Source organism: Sphaerulina musiva (assembly GCF_000320565.1).
Source record: "Sphaerulina musiva SO2202 unplaced genomic scaffold SEPMUscaffold_4, whole genome shotgun sequence".
Lineage (NCBI taxonomy): Eukaryota > Fungi > Ascomycota > Dothideomycetes > Mycosphaerellales > Mycosphaerellaceae > Sphaerulina > Sphaerulina musiva.
In genome coordinates, this window is record NW_016017386.1 from 1464319 (window position 1) to 1479658 (window position 15340).

The 15340-nt window shown below is 51.6% G+C and overlaps 8 protein-coding genes across 8 annotated transcripts; 3 read left to right on the top strand and 5 right to left on the bottom strand.

The window, feature by feature from the left end:
• Positions 1 to 80: 80 nt before the first annotated feature.
• On the bottom strand, positions 81 to 1074 carry SEPMUDRAFT_148827 (carbohydrate esterase family 12 protein). The gene is made up of 2 exons (XM_016905175.1): positions 783 to 1074; positions 81 to 723 (listed from the first exon to the last, which is right to left on the bottom strand). Exons 1-2 carry the CDS (start codon positions 1064 to 1066, stop codon positions 348 to 350), a joined length of 660 nt encoding a protein of 219 aa, XP_016761699.1. The 5' UTR covers positions 1067 to 1074; the 3' UTR covers positions 81 to 347.
• A 1184-nt stretch (positions 1075 to 2258) lies between these two features.
• SEPMUDRAFT_125321 (EF-hand) lies at positions 2259 to 5901 on the bottom strand. The gene is made up of 8 exons (XM_016901972.1): positions 5457 to 5901; positions 4221 to 5354; positions 3939 to 4013; positions 3690 to 3746; positions 3442 to 3496; positions 2862 to 3264; positions 2501 to 2649; positions 2259 to 2425 (listed from the first exon to the last, which is right to left on the bottom strand). Exons 1-2 carry the CDS (start codon positions 5799 to 5801, stop codon positions 4887 to 4889), a joined length of 813 nt encoding a protein of 270 aa, XP_016761700.1. The 5' UTR covers positions 5802 to 5901; the 3' UTR covers positions 2259 to 2425; positions 2501 to 2649; positions 2862 to 3264; positions 3442 to 3496; positions 3690 to 3746; positions 3939 to 4013; positions 4221 to 4886.
• Positions 4443 to 4845, top strand: SEPMUDRAFT_116614 (uncharacterized protein; the record flags this gene model as incomplete). The annotated part of the gene is made up of 2 exons (XM_016901274.1): positions 4443 to 4622; positions 4714 to 4845. The coding sequence occupies 2 exons, from the start codon at positions 4443 to 4445 to the stop codon at positions 4843 to 4845; spliced, it is 312 nt and encodes a 103-aa protein (XP_016761701.1).
• A 713-nt stretch (positions 5902 to 6614) lies between the features above and the next one.
• SEPMUDRAFT_148828 (aldehyde dehydrogenase) lies at positions 6615 to 8503 on the top strand. Its single transcript, XM_016905176.1, has 2 exons — positions 6615 to 8027; positions 8083 to 8503. The coding sequence occupies exons 1-2, from the start codon at positions 6699 to 6701 to the stop codon at positions 8188 to 8190; spliced, it is 1437 nt and encodes a 478-aa protein (XP_016761702.1). The 5' UTR covers positions 6615 to 6698; the 3' UTR covers positions 8191 to 8503.
• Positions 8504 to 8512: 9 nt separating this feature from the next.
• On the top strand, positions 8513 to 9661 carry SEPMUDRAFT_148829 (NAD dependent epimerase/dehydratase family protein). The gene has a single exon (XM_016905177.1). It carries the CDS (start codon positions 8648 to 8650, stop codon positions 9539 to 9541), a length of 894 nt encoding a protein of 297 aa, XP_016761703.1. The 5' UTR covers positions 8513 to 8647; the 3' UTR covers positions 9542 to 9661.
• Positions 9662 to 9757: 96 nt separating this feature from the next.
• Positions 9758 to 11118, bottom strand: SEPMUDRAFT_107576 (uncharacterized protein; the record flags this gene model as incomplete). The annotated part of the gene is made up of 3 exons (XM_016900688.1): positions 9758 to 9864; positions 10019 to 11006; positions 11071 to 11118. 3 exons carry the CDS (start codon positions 11116 to 11118, stop codon positions 9758 to 9760), a joined length of 1143 nt encoding a protein of 380 aa, XP_016761704.1.
• A 504-nt stretch (positions 11119 to 11622) lies between these two features.
• SEPMUDRAFT_43441 (uncharacterized protein) lies at positions 11623 to 12174 on the bottom strand (the record flags this gene model as incomplete). The annotated part of the gene is made up of 1 exon (XM_016908895.1): positions 11623 to 12174. A coding segment is annotated over one exon (552 nt), but the record flags the coding sequence as incomplete, so codon positions are not given.
• Positions 12175 to 12279: 105 nt separating this feature from the next.
• On the bottom strand, positions 12280 to 14060 carry SEPMUDRAFT_125327 (uncharacterized protein). Its single transcript, XM_016901973.1, has 2 exons — positions 13863 to 14060; positions 12280 to 13662 (listed from the first exon to the last, which is right to left on the bottom strand). Exons 1-2 carry the CDS (start codon positions 14025 to 14027, stop codon positions 12370 to 12372), a joined length of 1458 nt encoding a protein of 485 aa, XP_016761706.1. The 5' UTR covers positions 14028 to 14060; the 3' UTR covers positions 12280 to 12369.
• Positions 14061 to 15340: the final 1280 nt, after the last annotated feature.

Below are 15340 nucleotides of genomic sequence, written 5' to 3' on the forward strand. Positions count from 1 at the left end.
AGAAAGAGGGAAAAACTAGGAGGGATTCTTCTTCCTACTTGTAGGTAATAAAATTTATTTATTTTTTTATTTTCCACGGGTGTCGTTATATCGTGAATGACTGTACTGTACTCTTCACTGTCTCTGAACAATATGTCTTTCTTTCTTGCCATGAATAGAGGAAGTGTCAGACCCGACGTGTCTCATAGGCTGGAGACTAGCGCTTTTCTTTCTTCACTCTTTCGTGCCAAATTGCTGGTAAGACACAACTTATAACTGTGTCTGTGTCTCATCAGATCTTTTCACAAAGCTTCCCTCCTTCCCCGAAAAAAGAAAAATACTGTATGCCGTGGACATCAAGCTTATGTCTAGAGTTTGGAGTAGGCCTTCATAGGGCTATCTGTGACCGCCAGAGCGCGGACGAACGAGTAGGCGACAACCTTGGCTCCGGCAGGACTGGTGTGAGTGTGGTCGTTCGGGTAGTACGAGTTGACAGTGGTGGCCCCGGCGGACTTGTATGCTGCAGCCACATAGTAGCCGTGATCGACATACGTCGCACCCACAGCTGCAGCGGCATCTTTGGCATAAGTGGCAAATCGAGGCGAAGACCAGGAATAGGTGCCCGTCTCCCAGACGTTGTTGGGTGTCTGTGAACTGATAATCACATTGGCACCCTTGTCTTGGAAAAGCTTTGCCGCGTTGACAAGATAGGCCTGCATGGTCAGAACAGTCTCCGCGACCCCACTTCATTACATTAGACTCTGAGCATGTTGTACCCACGTGGTAGTGTAGCGGAAACTTACTTGTAGGTGGTGGAGCAGGTGGTGCTATAGTCATTGTTGATAGGTGTGCAGTCCGATCGTCCATTGTCGGTGGGAGTGAGGCTTCCAGCATCATTGTGCCCGAACTCGATCACGACGTAGTCTCCAGCAGTGACTTTTTCGGCCATGACTGCGAAACGTCCCTCGCGAGTGAACGATCTTGCTGATCTGCCGGCAATCGCTGAATTGACCACGGGAAGATTGAGATAGTCTGGCAGATATGCGCCCCAGCCTTGAGTACCGTCGTTGTTTCCCTTGCTTGTCATGGTACTATCGCCAGCGAGGTATACCGTAGGTCCAGCCATGGCGGATGATAGCAGTGCTGCTAGGAGCCATGGTAAGTTCTTCTGAGCGTGCATGATGGAATGGACGTGTAATGTTGGCCACGGGGTAGGTTCTTTTGGGTTTGTTCCCTCGCGCAGAGTCGAGTGTTGGTGGCCATATTATATATTTGTACTTGTGCAGTACTACCACTGTACTAGCAGGGTGGTACAATGGTACCACACCCAATATACAATGTGCCCTGTGAGCCCTTCGGTTGCCCTCCCATGCGGGCGGACGGACAATTTGCTTCCGCTAATAACGTTTAGCTTCTTGCCGGGTCATGAAAGCAGCTCGATCAGGATGCAATTTCAGCAACTACTTGGCCAATAGGCGGAGCATGCCGGCATGTTGTGGTTGTTTTGGGGCTGGTGGGAAATCCGAGGGCTACTATGTACCTACTGCCCTACTATTTTGACACGTGTATACGAAGCAGTTCGTGTCACCATCCCCAGTCGTCGCCTGAACGCTTTGCGCTATAACAGGAGGAGCAGTATCAACGACTCAGGTTGTTCCTCAGACACGCTACGCTACCTCCTAGCGCAAGTCGCCTAGCAGATACTTGATGCGATAAGGAAGGCCACAGTGTTACAGTAAGCGATTCTGAGCTAGCACTCGGAGCAAAACCAACTTTTGATCGTTCTAGTTGTGCGGTGTCTTTGTACTTGATGCGTCGGCGTGGTCGAGGCGAGCGGATGCTGAAGCAGCGAAGCTGTTTACGAGATCAATAATGGTTTGGTGCCAAGTGCTATTTCCGCGGCAGATTTACCTTACCTAGGAATACATGTATTTGATGGATCCCTAGTCGGAGGTCAATAAGGGTACATGTCGCAAGTGAATACAAAGACAGGTACATGTAATCAATGTGGTGGGTGAGCAGGGAACAAACGACAGCATGACGAGAGCAGAAGCCAAGTGAAGACATCCGTTAGCGTACAGATTTCCGTGCCAATCGGTAGCACGGCACACGGCAGAGAAGGCGACTCCCGCCTTCGCCAAGCCGGGAAACGGACAGAGGTCCAAGCTGCTTGGTCTGAAATTATTCTCCTTCTCTCGCGTTTTCTTCCTCCATACCTCCAACCACACCAACATTACAACCACACCAACATTACAACCACATCGCAACACATCTGGCGCCGCATCCTGTGCTCGCTCCAGCATCAACGCAGTCATGCCTTGAACTGACACGCAGCTCGGTAAGCTTTTTCTCACTCGCGTTCTCACCTTACCTCACCTGATGACAACCCGCACAACCGCAAACTAGAGTCTCTGACCTCTCCGGAGGATTGAAGCTACATTGCTACGTCAGTCTGATCAACGACAACCAACCCAACGCACTTGCTCCGCTCGCCAAGTCTTCTGTCGCTGACTTGAAATAGGTGAATCCGAGATTGCTTACACCTTACACCTCCACGAACATGGTGCAACCTACATGTATTACGCATGCCAATGAGGCTCCATGCGAGCACAAGCTGGCATAGTCATGCTGCACCAGGCGCGACCCTACAGTATGCCGCCATTCTCAATGGTCAGTCCTCACCCGCTTTGCATCTATGCGCCACTCCTTCCTCTCGAATGATGATTTAGCGATAAATGGAATTACCGGCATACGCCTTGTGCGAACCCGCTTTGTACCGGGTATACTGCTGAGAAATTGGCTCAACACTGACTCCCAGAATTGATCACCATTTCACCAACAATTACTGCTCTCCCAAAGCACTTGCTGACTTCGTTGAATAGGCCATGCGAAACTGCTTGACAGCCTTGGACCTCTCTCGAGGCACCCCGTGCCGTCTATCCCTACCGCATCCGCGCATCCTTTGATTGTTACCCACTCCTTCACTACACCCAAACAATTGGATCCACTACCATCGCAATGGACTCCGACGGAATGACAGTTGCCTTTCAAGCCTGCATCGGGGCTTGCAGTGAGGACAGACGTGTGAAGGATACATCATCGCACCAAATGCAGCACACCGCATGACTGTCACTTGGTCGGGATGAGCCTGCAGGGAGGACAGGGACAGTCAGATCAGTGATGCGTGGAAGCATGCAGGAAGGCTCTGTTGTTCGCTTGCTCGGCTCTCCCCAAGATGAAGCAGCGCACGAAGGCTAAGTCTGACCTCGTCTTGAGGTGATGGTGGTAGGTCATATCCCCACACTCCATGTCATCTGATGAAACTGCACTGGGCACCGATACTTCGTGAGCCGATATGCAAATTTGTGACAGGCCTAGAAAACCTCGTCCACTGATATTGACATGTTCTTCGCACATCCGCACTTGCAATATGGTTGACGTTTTTGCTGATCATAGTCTCAGGTTCGTCTGTGTCCACTGCGCACACCAAGCACTTCACGCTCCTCTACCAGCCAGCGTAAGTCGACTCTCCAAACAAGTTCACATTCCCGTTCGAGATTCTCTGATGATTCTTGATGACGAGTCTGATTCGGCCTTGCCGATGCAGACACAAACATTATCTAACCATTCATGCCAAACTGATCCTTCTCCCTACCACGCCCTGTGATCATCATCTTCAGACGATATTCAATGACTAAGTTGGCATACAGAAATCCGTAGGTGCATGCTTTCCGTGTGCGCGATCGCTCCGTTCACCACAGCACCCGGTAAGTCTTCGCATCACCCACCTTCCCCATCATACTTTCCATCATGATGATTCAACCAAAACCAATGACAAGCATATGTCCAAGCCGCTGTGACAGGTGGCGCAGACGAGAAGTTGCGAAAGCCTGATCTCCCGTGGCCCTAAATCATGCATTACACAATCAGTGACGATCGGGCATTGCTGACTTTCGAAGATTAGAATCATGAGCCAGCGCGACTGCAGTTATCTGGAATCTGCACTATCAAAGCTTTTCGACACGACACCATGTGTAAGCTCTCATATCCCCATCCTTTTCCAAGCACCACCTTTCATGATGATTTCTTATCATATCTCACGACGGTCGGCCGAGCAGTCTACACGGCTGTGTTGACGAGATGGTCCCTGACAGGGCCTTTGATACTGAAAATTTACCCTCCTTCTTTGGCACAAGCATTGCTCGTTATCCCGTAGCAACTCGGACTGACAATCCTTCTAGACTCCAACCATACCTGGTATGCTTTATTGCCTTGTGCGGGAGCCAGCACCGGCCGGAGGGCGGTGCGTGATGCTAAGCTCATAGCTCTACTTGTATGGCTTGTGGTGGCGGTGCGAGACAACGCCTGCCATCGAGGCGTCCAAGCAAGAGGCTGAAGACAAGCGGCAGCGCGTAACCATCCATCCAGGCTATCGGTACCAGCCATGCAACTCATCGGACAAGATGCTCGTGACCAAGACCAAGCTTGTCCAAGCGGGCCGCAAAATCTGGCAGCATCAACGCTACCATGGATGTCAGCGATCGCACCCACAGTGCTTGGTGGCAGACAGCCCGGTTTCCGCGCTAGGATTATGCACGCAAATCCGCTGCAAGCAGCCGCATTGTATGCCGGCACCTGCACCAGTATCGGCAGAGCTTTCTTGGGATGGTTTATGCTTAGGCTCCGGCACATTGCTGCCTCAAGGCACGCTAATACATTGGATCATTGACATAGCTTGCGGAAATGACCAGACGTCTCAGACATATGGCTTTCGCAATCGTCTCTCATACCCTCACCCTGTATCAGTTGAACTACTCCCAAACGCCTTCGCTCTCCAAAATGGCAGGCAATGCTTTTAACAGTTAATCCAACCAGTCATCCACGCTTGATCCGTGAAGCATGAGCTCTCACCCGCCGAGACAAATTCCAATAAACTCCTCCTGTGTGATACCGCCTTGTCCTCGCACGTCGAATTCCTCAATCATCGCAGCCAATTCTTCCTCTTGTAACCCTTCGCCCAATTCTCTCGCTACCCTTCGCAGATCCTGCAACTCGATCCTCCCTTTCCCTTCCGTATCAAACAGCTCAAACGCGCGCGCAATCTCCTCTCGGGGATCGCGCGCCAACACGCGCTGTGCCGCGATGCTCACAAACGCCTGATGAGAGAGCAGTAATCGCGACGGGCCGGAAAACGTCGGTGGTGCAGCGGGCGCGACGTGCGTTGTTGCCCCCGTGAGAGCGGAAGCGGGAATACCGTGTTGTTGCAGAATCTGTAAGAGTTCTGCTTTGGGTAGCTCGAAACCGAGAGCTTTAAGAGCGACTTTGAGTTCGTGGTAGTCGATGTGAGAGTCTTTGTCTAGGTCGAAGAGTTGAAACTTTGAAAAAACATTAGAGTTAGTCAGGGCTCATGAAAACCAGCAAAGGCTATGTGGGCGGGATGAATGAATGGATGAATGAATCGAATAGATGCGACTTACAGCTTCATTAATTTCCTCCCGTTGTTCCTCACTGATTCGCTCAAGCGCGTCCCGTTCTTCTGCTTCGCGTCTTTCTCTTTCCATGCGTTCGTGTCTTTCGCGCTCGAGACGTTGCGCTTCGCGTTGTTGTTGCTGCTGCGTTGTTCCTGAAGGTCCTGCTGTTCCGAATCCTCCTCCTCCTCCTCCTCCTCCTGCGCCGGTGGTGTTGAAGCCAGAAATGGGATTTTGCTGGGGTGCTCCAAAGGGCGTTTGTGATGCGTAAGGAGTTTGTGCGCCGCCGCCTCCACCACGTGTCAGACCAGAGGTATATGGGCGAGAAGGGAAAGGTTGGTGTGAGGTTGCCATTGTTATTGGTGTGGTTGTTGTTGATGCGCCGGCGATCGGTTCGAATGGTTTCTTGAAGTTGCGGGACCTCTGCTGCTTGCGCGCGCGTCGAAGTGAGGCTGGACAAGAAGTATAGGTTCAATTGGTGGGCACAAGGGCCGATGTGCGGTGTCAGACGATGCGTGCGAGCTCGAGTCTGTTGTGTTTGATTGTATACATGTTGTTCTCAAGTAGGACTAGTTCTAGCTACCTTACGCGCTCTGTTCACGCGTCGTGCGGCGGTCGGCAAGTCACGGGGGAGACGGGAATGGAGGCCCATCAACCTCCTTCGAACAGGTACATACCTCCTACGTACCTAGGTAAGGTGGATGTAACTCTTTCAAGTTAGAAATCAACATGGCTCGAGATAGCTCATATTGCTCTCTAAGGGGCGACTACTTTGTGCTAACTGACAGAGACAGCGTCCATACTACAATAGACTACAACAGACTACAGGCTATTCCGTAGAACTGCATGTCAGGTACCACCACCTCACCGACCTGCGCTTTTGCTGAACAATCATGCCATTGCCAAGAGCGCCACTCCAGATACACCGTCGTCTGCCACACCTCCATCCCCATTTCTTTTTTCTGGACATGGGCCAATCATACATTCAGGTTATCGTTACCCCTCCGCGCTTATGACGGTAATCAGGGAAAATTGCCGTAAAAAGTATGTCTCGCCTAGTAGGTAGAAGCGCGGGGCTTCCAGCAAGCAGGAGGTAACACCAGATATGGACTGAATATATGGGCCGAGGTGAAGTCTTTTAAGCGATCACTCCTCTGCTTCTACCTCCTACCTGGTACTTCTTATATTATCCTTCCTCTCATATTGCCTTGCATACGGCAACTCATCCTTATTATCACTCTGCTACCCAACATGTCGTCTCCCAAGCTTCTCCAAGGAGGCTTCTCCCACATCATCAACGGCAAGGCATACGACACCACAGGTGCCAAGACGCTGGATGTCATCAACCCCGCAACCGAGAAGTCCATCGCTCAAGTGCCCATTGCTACGCGCGAGGTGCTCGACGAAGCCGTCAACCATGCAGAGAAGGCATTCGAATCATGGTCCAAGACCACCTGGCAAGAGCGTGCAAAGTTGATCGAGGCTGTGGGCAAGGAATACAAGACACTCGTTCCAGACCTGGCCGAACTGCTGGTGCTGGAGCAAGGCAAAGCCGCTGCCTTCGCCCAGGGCGAGGTGGCTCTCGTCAATGAATGGTTCGAGCGTATGCCGGGCATGGAAATCAAGGAGAAGGTGGTATGGGAGAACGAGGAGTCCAAAGCGATTGAGCAGTACGTGCCTCTGGGTGTGACTGCCGGCATTGTGCCGTGGAACTTCCCCGTGCTCCTCATGATGTGGAAGATTATCCCTGCTGTCCTCACGGGAAACACCATTATCATCAAGCCTTCCCCCTTCACCCCCTTGTGCGATGTGCGATGCATCGAGTTGTTCAACAGACACTTGCCGCCAGGCGTTGTGCAGATCGTCTTGGGCGACGACAACCTCGGCCCTTGGGTGACGGAGCACCCCAAGATCCGCAAGATCTCATTCACTGGCAGCACGGCAACGGGCCGCCTGGTAGCCAAGAGCTGCTCTGCGACATTGAAGCGTGTGACGCTAGAGCTGGGCGGTAACGATGCTATGATCGTCTTGCCAGATGTCGATGTTGAGAAGGTCGCACCAACTATCCTGCTCAGTGCCTTCTTCAACTCCGGTCAAGTATGCCATGCAAGCAAGCGCCTCTATGTCCATGAAGACGTGTTTGAAAAGCTGTCCCAAGCACTGGTCGTGGCAGCCAAGGCAGCTGGCGTCGGACCCGGCCAGAATGAAGGTATCACCTTCGGACCCTTGAACAACAGACAAGTCTACGAGAAAGTCAGCGAATTCTTTGCCGACTCGCAGAAGGAGGGCCATGACTTCTTGACGGGCGGCAAGATTCCCGAGGGCCCAGGATTCTTCGCACCGCTGACTCTCGTCAACAACCCTCCGGAGAACAGTCGTCTAGTGCAAGAAGAGCCTTTCGGACCAATTGTTCCTTTGCTCAAATGGAAGGATGACCAGGATGTCCTCAAGCGCGTCAACGACTCTTCCTGGGGCTTGGGTGCCACTATCTTCGGCAAGGATTTGGCTCGTGTCGAGAAACTGGCACGCCAAGTCGAGGCCGGTGTCGTCTGGACTAACACGATGATGCAGCAGCACCCGGTAAGTTTCTTCCCACGGACACGATGATGGAGTCAGTCGCTAACATCATGACTAGGAGGTTCCATTTGGCGGCTTCAAGAGCAGCGGAGTCGGTTGTGAGAACGGCGAGGCAGGTCTCAAGGGCTGGTGCCAAGTGCGTAGTTTGTATCTGGCCAAGGCATAGGTTGTGATGCTGGCCCGTCTGGATGTGTCAAAAAATACAGCTGCTATGATTATCGACAGCACTTGTGGGAGAAGTCCACAAGGTCTATGACTGTGACAAAGCGCCGGATGATATGTACAATGTGGCTCAAGATAGTATTCAAGTAGGTACTATTCAATGTATTCATGCATGGGAAAGATTCGATAGACTAGGGTTGAGGATCTACCCGCTGGACGCGCTGGACCGCTGGATGATGTAAACGATTGTACCTTGCCTTGCTAGCTCTGTACATATAGCTTCAAGAAAGCTCCAGAATGACAACACTTCTACCCAGTTGAGAGACACTACACATACCAAATACCAAGGTTCTCCTGACTACATATTCCAACATCTGCTGTCTGTTGCTGCTATACCTGTATAGACTTGCAGGGCGAAGCGACAAGAAATCGGCATTGGCGAGGAACTGAGGCACTTGCACATGAAAGACAACGGCTCCATGGCCACCACAGCAGCCAAGAAGAAGCTCGTCGTCTGCGGTGGGAATGGCTTCCTCGGCAGCAGAATATGCAAAGCCGCCGTAGCACGAGACTGGGACGTCGTCTCCATCAGCCGCTCCGGCGAACCCTCCTGGCCCGCCGTCTCCTCCCACACCACCGCACCCGCCTGGTCCCAATCCGTCACCTGGCGCAGCGCCAACATCCTCCAACCCTCCACCTACGCATCCGACCTCCAATCCGCCGATGCCGTCGTCCACAGCATGGGAATCCTCCTCGAAGCCGACTACAAAGGCGTTTTGCAAGGCAAGGAATCTCCCATTTCCGGTCTGAAACGTGCGTTTAGCGCGACCAAACAAGGCGGGAATGCCAATCCGATGGAACAAGGCTCTGCCATTGAACCGGGGGAGAAAGATGGTCAAATCACATATGAGCTCATGAATCGCGATTCGGCCATTGTGCTCGCACGAGAAGCGAAGGCCGCGGGCGTGAAGAGTTTTGCGTACATTTCTGCTGCGGCGGGAGCTCCGATTTTGCCAGGGAGATATATCAAGACCAAGAGGGAAGCGGAATCTGCGATTTCGACGAATTTCCCTCAAATGAGAAACTTGTTCTTTCGACCGGGGTTTTTGTTTGACTCGAGTCGTGGATTCACGATGCCCATGGCGGCAGTGACGTATGGAGGATTTATTGCGAATTCCTTGACGGGGGGCAATTTGACGTGGTTGATGGGTGCGGGAGGTTCGAAGCCTTTGAAGGCGGACTTGGTGGCGGAAGCTGTCGTCGAGGGATTGAGCGATGAGCAAACCAAAGGGCCAGTGGAGGTCAAAGAGATTGAGGAGTTGGCCAATCGAGCCTGGAGACGGGGAATGCTTTGAGGGGACGATTGCTGATGTGCATGAAGCGTTCAAGCGTGGGATGTACGATAGAAAGGAAAGAATGGCATTGTTGGTATATAAGTCATAATATCGTAGATATTCAAAAGAGTGAGTAAAACCTACGAAAATCGGCCGTCACAGGCATAAGGATGTTTCCATCTCCCTTCTTGTCATCATGATCATCATCATCAACCTCGCCCTCCTACTATGATCCAACTACTCCCCCTTCTCCTCTTCCTTCTTCTCCCCCTCCCCCGCCTCACCAGTAGTAGTAGTAGTAGTAGTATTCACAGCACCAGCAGTAGGAGGAGCAATTTCAGTCTCTACACCCCACGCCCCGCAGCAAAACAAAAGAAGATCGAAAAAATCAGCACAACTCCTCAACAACAGAAAGTCTCACACAGTGCTTATGATGATGATGGTGGTGCGGATAGCGATAATAGCGATAGTGGCGAGTTTGATGGCAATAGAACTTACCTCTCAACGTCACAATCACGGTCGTGTCATCGTCTTCGTCTGAATCGTTTTCGTCTGAATCGTTTGTCTCTCCCGCTCCCTCCTCATGCGATGATGATACATCTCTTCCCTCGGACTCAATGGCAATGGAAGTGGTTTTCTCTTCTTCAGAGGAGGACTTTTGCTGCTGCTGCTGCTGCTGCTGCTGCTGCTGCTGGGTGAGTAGTAGCTCCTTCTCCTCCTCGGTGGAGGACTCCTCATTATTGGACTCCTCAGTAGAGAATGCGGAGGAGGAGGAGGTGGACTTCTCAGCCGCTGTTTCTGCTGCTGCTGACTCCTCCGAGCTCTGTCCGCTATACTGTTTCTCGGGCTTCTCTCTCTCGACCAGCTGCGACTTCGACTTCGACTCTGGCAAGTCGGACAAGTTCTTCTGGGAGAGGTCGTCGTCGACGATCTTGTTCTTGTTGTTGTGCTCGTTAGAGTCCTTCGAGGGGGTGTCGAAGCCATTATCGTCGTCGTCGAGACTCCCGACCTTCTTCTTCTCCTGCTGCTGCTTCTTGGCGCTGGAGGGAAGTGGAGTATCGATTGCTGTTGTCGCTGTCGCTGTCGCTGTCGGTGATTCGATTTGGTTTTTGCCGAGAGGTGTGCTGTAAAGGGACTGGTTGTCCACAGCATCTTCTTGGTCTGGGTGGTGGTGGGTTTCGTTGGCGTTGGAGAGATACTGGAGGAAATCGTTGTTGTTGTCGTTGTCGTTTTTATTGTTATTGTTGTGCAGATTAAACGGATCTTCGAGTTGGAATTTGCTAATAATATTGATATCCGATTGTGGATCGTACGGGTGCGAGTTCAGAGCTCCTCCTCCTGCTTGAGCTTGTTTCTTTTGTTGCTGGTGAAGTTTCTTATGGGCAAAAGCGTCGTGGTATTGAATCTGGTTCGCAATTGCTGACATGATAATGGCGGAGACTTCTGCAGTACTCAAAATTTCCTTGTGGATGAGAGCTGTGATGGGCTATAATAATAAAGTTGATGAAGTCTTCTTTGTCAGAAACGGGCACTGTGAGGACATATCGTACAAAAAGCCTCCCGGATAGACAGCTTCTTATAAGGACAATTTCGCCCATGTTTTGTGTATGTGTGTGTATTCTTGTTGCTGGAGCAATGGGTCAGTGGTAGGATGTCGTTGTTGAGAAAGGGTAAATGTTCCCAGCCTGCCCAGTTTTAAACTCGCAAAGTCTGGCTTCATCCTGGTTATAACAAGCCGCCCCGCCTGACTCAAAGTGCTCGCAGGTGCACTCCATGGCACGAGCACCTGCGTTTACCTTCAGGCTGCACCTATTCGATTTCAAGATTGTAGGCGGCAGTGCAGCAGAAGCCGGTTCTTGAGTCGCAACTCCTCCTGGCAGATCTGGTCAGGGCGGATGTTGAATATCACTTTCCATGTGGCGAGGCAGCCGTCAATAGGTGTGTGCATGGGCAATCGAGAGTGGACAATGTCAGCATTGTCAAAGGCCTGAAGGCTGCCATTATGATTTGTTACTGGTTCCATCAGATACCGCTAAATGATGTCGTTACATTACGTCGAGGGACTCGACAACGGCTCTTGATATTGACACCTTCAGAAATACTCATATTCCACAGCTCGCACGTTCTGGTTCAGCAGACCAAAGGGGAGGTTTCCAGCTCAAGATCCCATTTCCCTTTCCGCTTTTACGATAGGCTTCGGCTTCAGCTTCGGCCTCGTCCAGGAACCAAAGCACTCCCATACCTGCATCGGCATTGATCTCTTGTCCATCTCTTCCGACCAGCACGGCGTGTGCTTCCCCAGTGTCCTCATCGATGTTGAAAGTATTCTTGAGATGACCTACCAATTGGAAGTCTATTGGAGTCTTTGCGAGCCATTGAAGCGTAAAGGCATTGGAGGTGGCCCAGTTGAGTCTCCTGGTGAAAGAAGGCTTCTGTATATCGGGGTCAGGCGCCGATGTCATCAGCGCATAACCTTGAAATGCCATGCTCTTGTTGACGGAGAAGAGCAGTATGACATGGCGCGATGTCTTGTAAGCGTGCGTGAGCATTTCTTCATTCTTCTCTTGTGTAGCCCAGACATTGGTGCGCTGAGCTTCATAAACGTTGTCGTGATTCCAGGATTTGATCATGAAATACCTCACACCTATGTCACATGGTCAGATCAATCATGTACAAGAACAGGTTGAAAACGAAAAAAAGAAAAAAGAAAGTGAAAATGCATGAGACATGTATTTCAAGGCATGTAACTGCCAGTATAGCACGCGGCATAGTATGTATGCTCCTGCTAATCTGACCGCCCGCTATGCATGTGAAGCCTTTTGTGTTTCCAATGTTGATCGGAGGGCTATTCAGCGGGGGCGATAGGATGACTGACCACCTTTCTTGAGGTCCAAGCCAGCACTCGGACGGCTATTGCTGTCCATCTCGCGGCCATGAGGCCAACCTGGTCTTACCCCACTGCCGTTGCCATAGCTCGAGCGCGGCTCACGGGGAGCTGGCTGACGCGGCGCAGCAAAGTAGTCATAACGAAGATCGTCATCGCGGCGATAGTACTGGGAGCGGCGCTCCAAAGATGGGTCTCTGCTACGACTTCCAGGCAGACCTCTGTCGTCGATGGAGCGACGCGTAGCATCAGGGTATGACCCACGACGTTCCGAGGCGGGAGTCGGGGAGCGAGGACGCCGTGCAAACACCTGATGCTGGTCCGGCAACTCTTTCCCGCTACGAACGCGGAACCCGTCGTCTTCGCGCTGCCTCTTCTCCGCTGGGACTTGCTCAGGCGAACGCGCGCGCTTGACTCCATTGACAGGCGGAACCATGGAGAGTGGCAGCGGAGGCGGGGCCATAGATGGAGCCTTTGCACCGGGAGTGCCCATGCGCAGCAATTGCATCTCCGTCTGCTCAGCCTGCCTCAACTTTTCCAACTTCTCTGCGATGCGAGCAGCTTCGTCTTCCAAAGCTCTCCTCTCCTTGTATGTGCGCAATTTGGACTCACGATACTCCACGTCGTGGTAGCCCGTCATTTCCAGCCATGCTACAAGGTCAGTGTAGTACACATCTGCAAGGTCAGCGACACGAGGACGGTCAGTCGAAGAATGCTGCTGCTGCAGCTGCTGTCGCTTGGCAGGGAACAACTCCAGCTCCTCAGTATCGCGTGGTCCACCTGGGCTATTGCCCGTGGATGGCGCGACGTGTGTCATCTCCTTCGTGTGCTGAGCTGCAGCGGTCTGAGCGTCGGCGTGAGCTTTGCCAGCGGCTAACAACGCCTCGAGATCCTCGAAATCGATCTCGTTTGCCTTGTGTGTTGGCTTCACCTCGCCCTCTTCCTCTTCGTCTTCTTCCTCCTTCTGCTGTGGTGTGGCCGTTTTGCTCTGCTGCTGTTGCGGCTGCTGTGTGTGTGAGACTTTTATAGCGGGCGCTTTTTCAGAAGAGTCGATTGCGTCGACAGGTGCCTTTGTTGAGGTAGGGACGGGCGTGGATGGTTTGATGGGGGTGTTTTGACGCACGGCAATCAATTTAGCGCGCAGCACTTCAGCTCGCCGCTGGTTCTCGAGCTTTTGCTTCATCGCGGCATCGTCTCCTTGCGCACTCATATGCGAAGCGGCTACCGCGGTTGATTGTGGCGCCTTCTGCTCGAGTGCCTGAATGGGAAGTCAGTGTATCCTCCAACGCCTGCCTCTTACTCTCATCTCGTCGTGGCGCCAGATGGGCGGGCTCGTGGCTGTTGTCGCCGTCGTCGCCTTCGTAGTCGCCGTCGTCGTCGTCGTCGTCATCGTCATCGTCCTCGCCGTCGCAATACGAGGTATGCTGGGCAGTAGTGATGGGGAGATTATATACGTACGCCAGGTTGGGTTTGTCCGTTCAAGTTACTATCAGGTCCGCGAAAGTGGTTGCCGTCGCCGTCTGCCTCTTCTCCAGCGTTGACGTGCTGCGGCGGGTGGTGGTGATGGTCGTTGTGGAACATGGCCATGGGATTGCTCCAGTCGATGCTGAAGTTATCCTCCATGGTGGTGGTGGATGTGAGTGTGTTGCAGCAACTCAGCGTGGTGTCACGGTTGTGATGGACGACGGACGATGAAGTTCTTCAGGCTTCCAATAAAGTTATTTGACACTCAATGGACCCACTCTTCGTATGATCCAGGACCCCTGCTCCCGTCCGAGCCGCAGTCTGGAGAGCAACCATGTTGACATGGGCATGGCCGGCAACCGGTATCCAGCTTGTTGGTACCTCCTTTTCCCTCCGTGGCTTAAGAGGGAAGAAGACTTACTTGCTTCCCCATGCACTGACCAGTCCCTCGTACCAATGAATTACAGGTACTTACAACTTGGAACTATCAAAGATGTCTTGATCTGGACGGTGAAAAGGTCCTCTTGGTACACTCCAATGTACTTGTCAGACTGCTCGCTGTCTGGAGATGTCACGAGTCATGCATTGCCCCTCACTCATCAAATCTCCTGAGTCCTGGCTGTATTTCTACTAGCATTTTCATGCTGCAAGCACAAGAACCGAAATGAAGCATTCGCCAACATCATGCATAAACCTAGTCTCAGACTTGCCATCCATGTCTCTCCATCTCAGTAGGAGGGAGGAGGTAGGAGAAAGTCCAAAAGATATCGAAGGGACCTGTAGGGACCAGAGCGCCGGGCCTGCCGCGCTCAAAGTTCACGTTGACAGCGATAGTCTTCCGTATAAGACCATGGAAGACTATTATTGGAAGTCATCCACAACTCACTCCATTGCCTCCTTTAGGGCCCGGTTTCAGTCAACTCCCTGCAACCTGGATCTGATGAACTACTGCACTGATGATGAACCCTTTCTATAATTACATTAAGATGTAGTACCTAGATCTAGCAATATAATAGGTCCTCGAGACGAACACTTGGAGACCTTACCTCGAGATTTGATAAAAGGACAATATAGTAAGAGCTGCACTTCCTCTTTCTGCTTGGGTAGCACAAGACGGGGTAAGTATATATCCGCCAATCTATCCAAAGGTTCAAGAGGTATAACACACCCCCAAAGAAAAGAAAGAAAAATTCGAACAAGAAAAATCGGAGGTTAGGTACCTAAACAAGATTCAGAAGAAAAGAAAGAATACCTTACCTAGCATTCCTAAGGTTGCTATCGGAGGTAGGAGGTAGTATATTTAGAAGACCCGACCGACCAACAACCAAAAAGCCAAACAAACAATCTTTGTACAATATAAACCGAAAAAGATCTATCTACACTACTCTACTCTACTCTACTCTATATATAGTACCTCTCACGGCACCAGGTACCTCCTAGTATACAAATAAATAAATAAATAAACAAAGAAA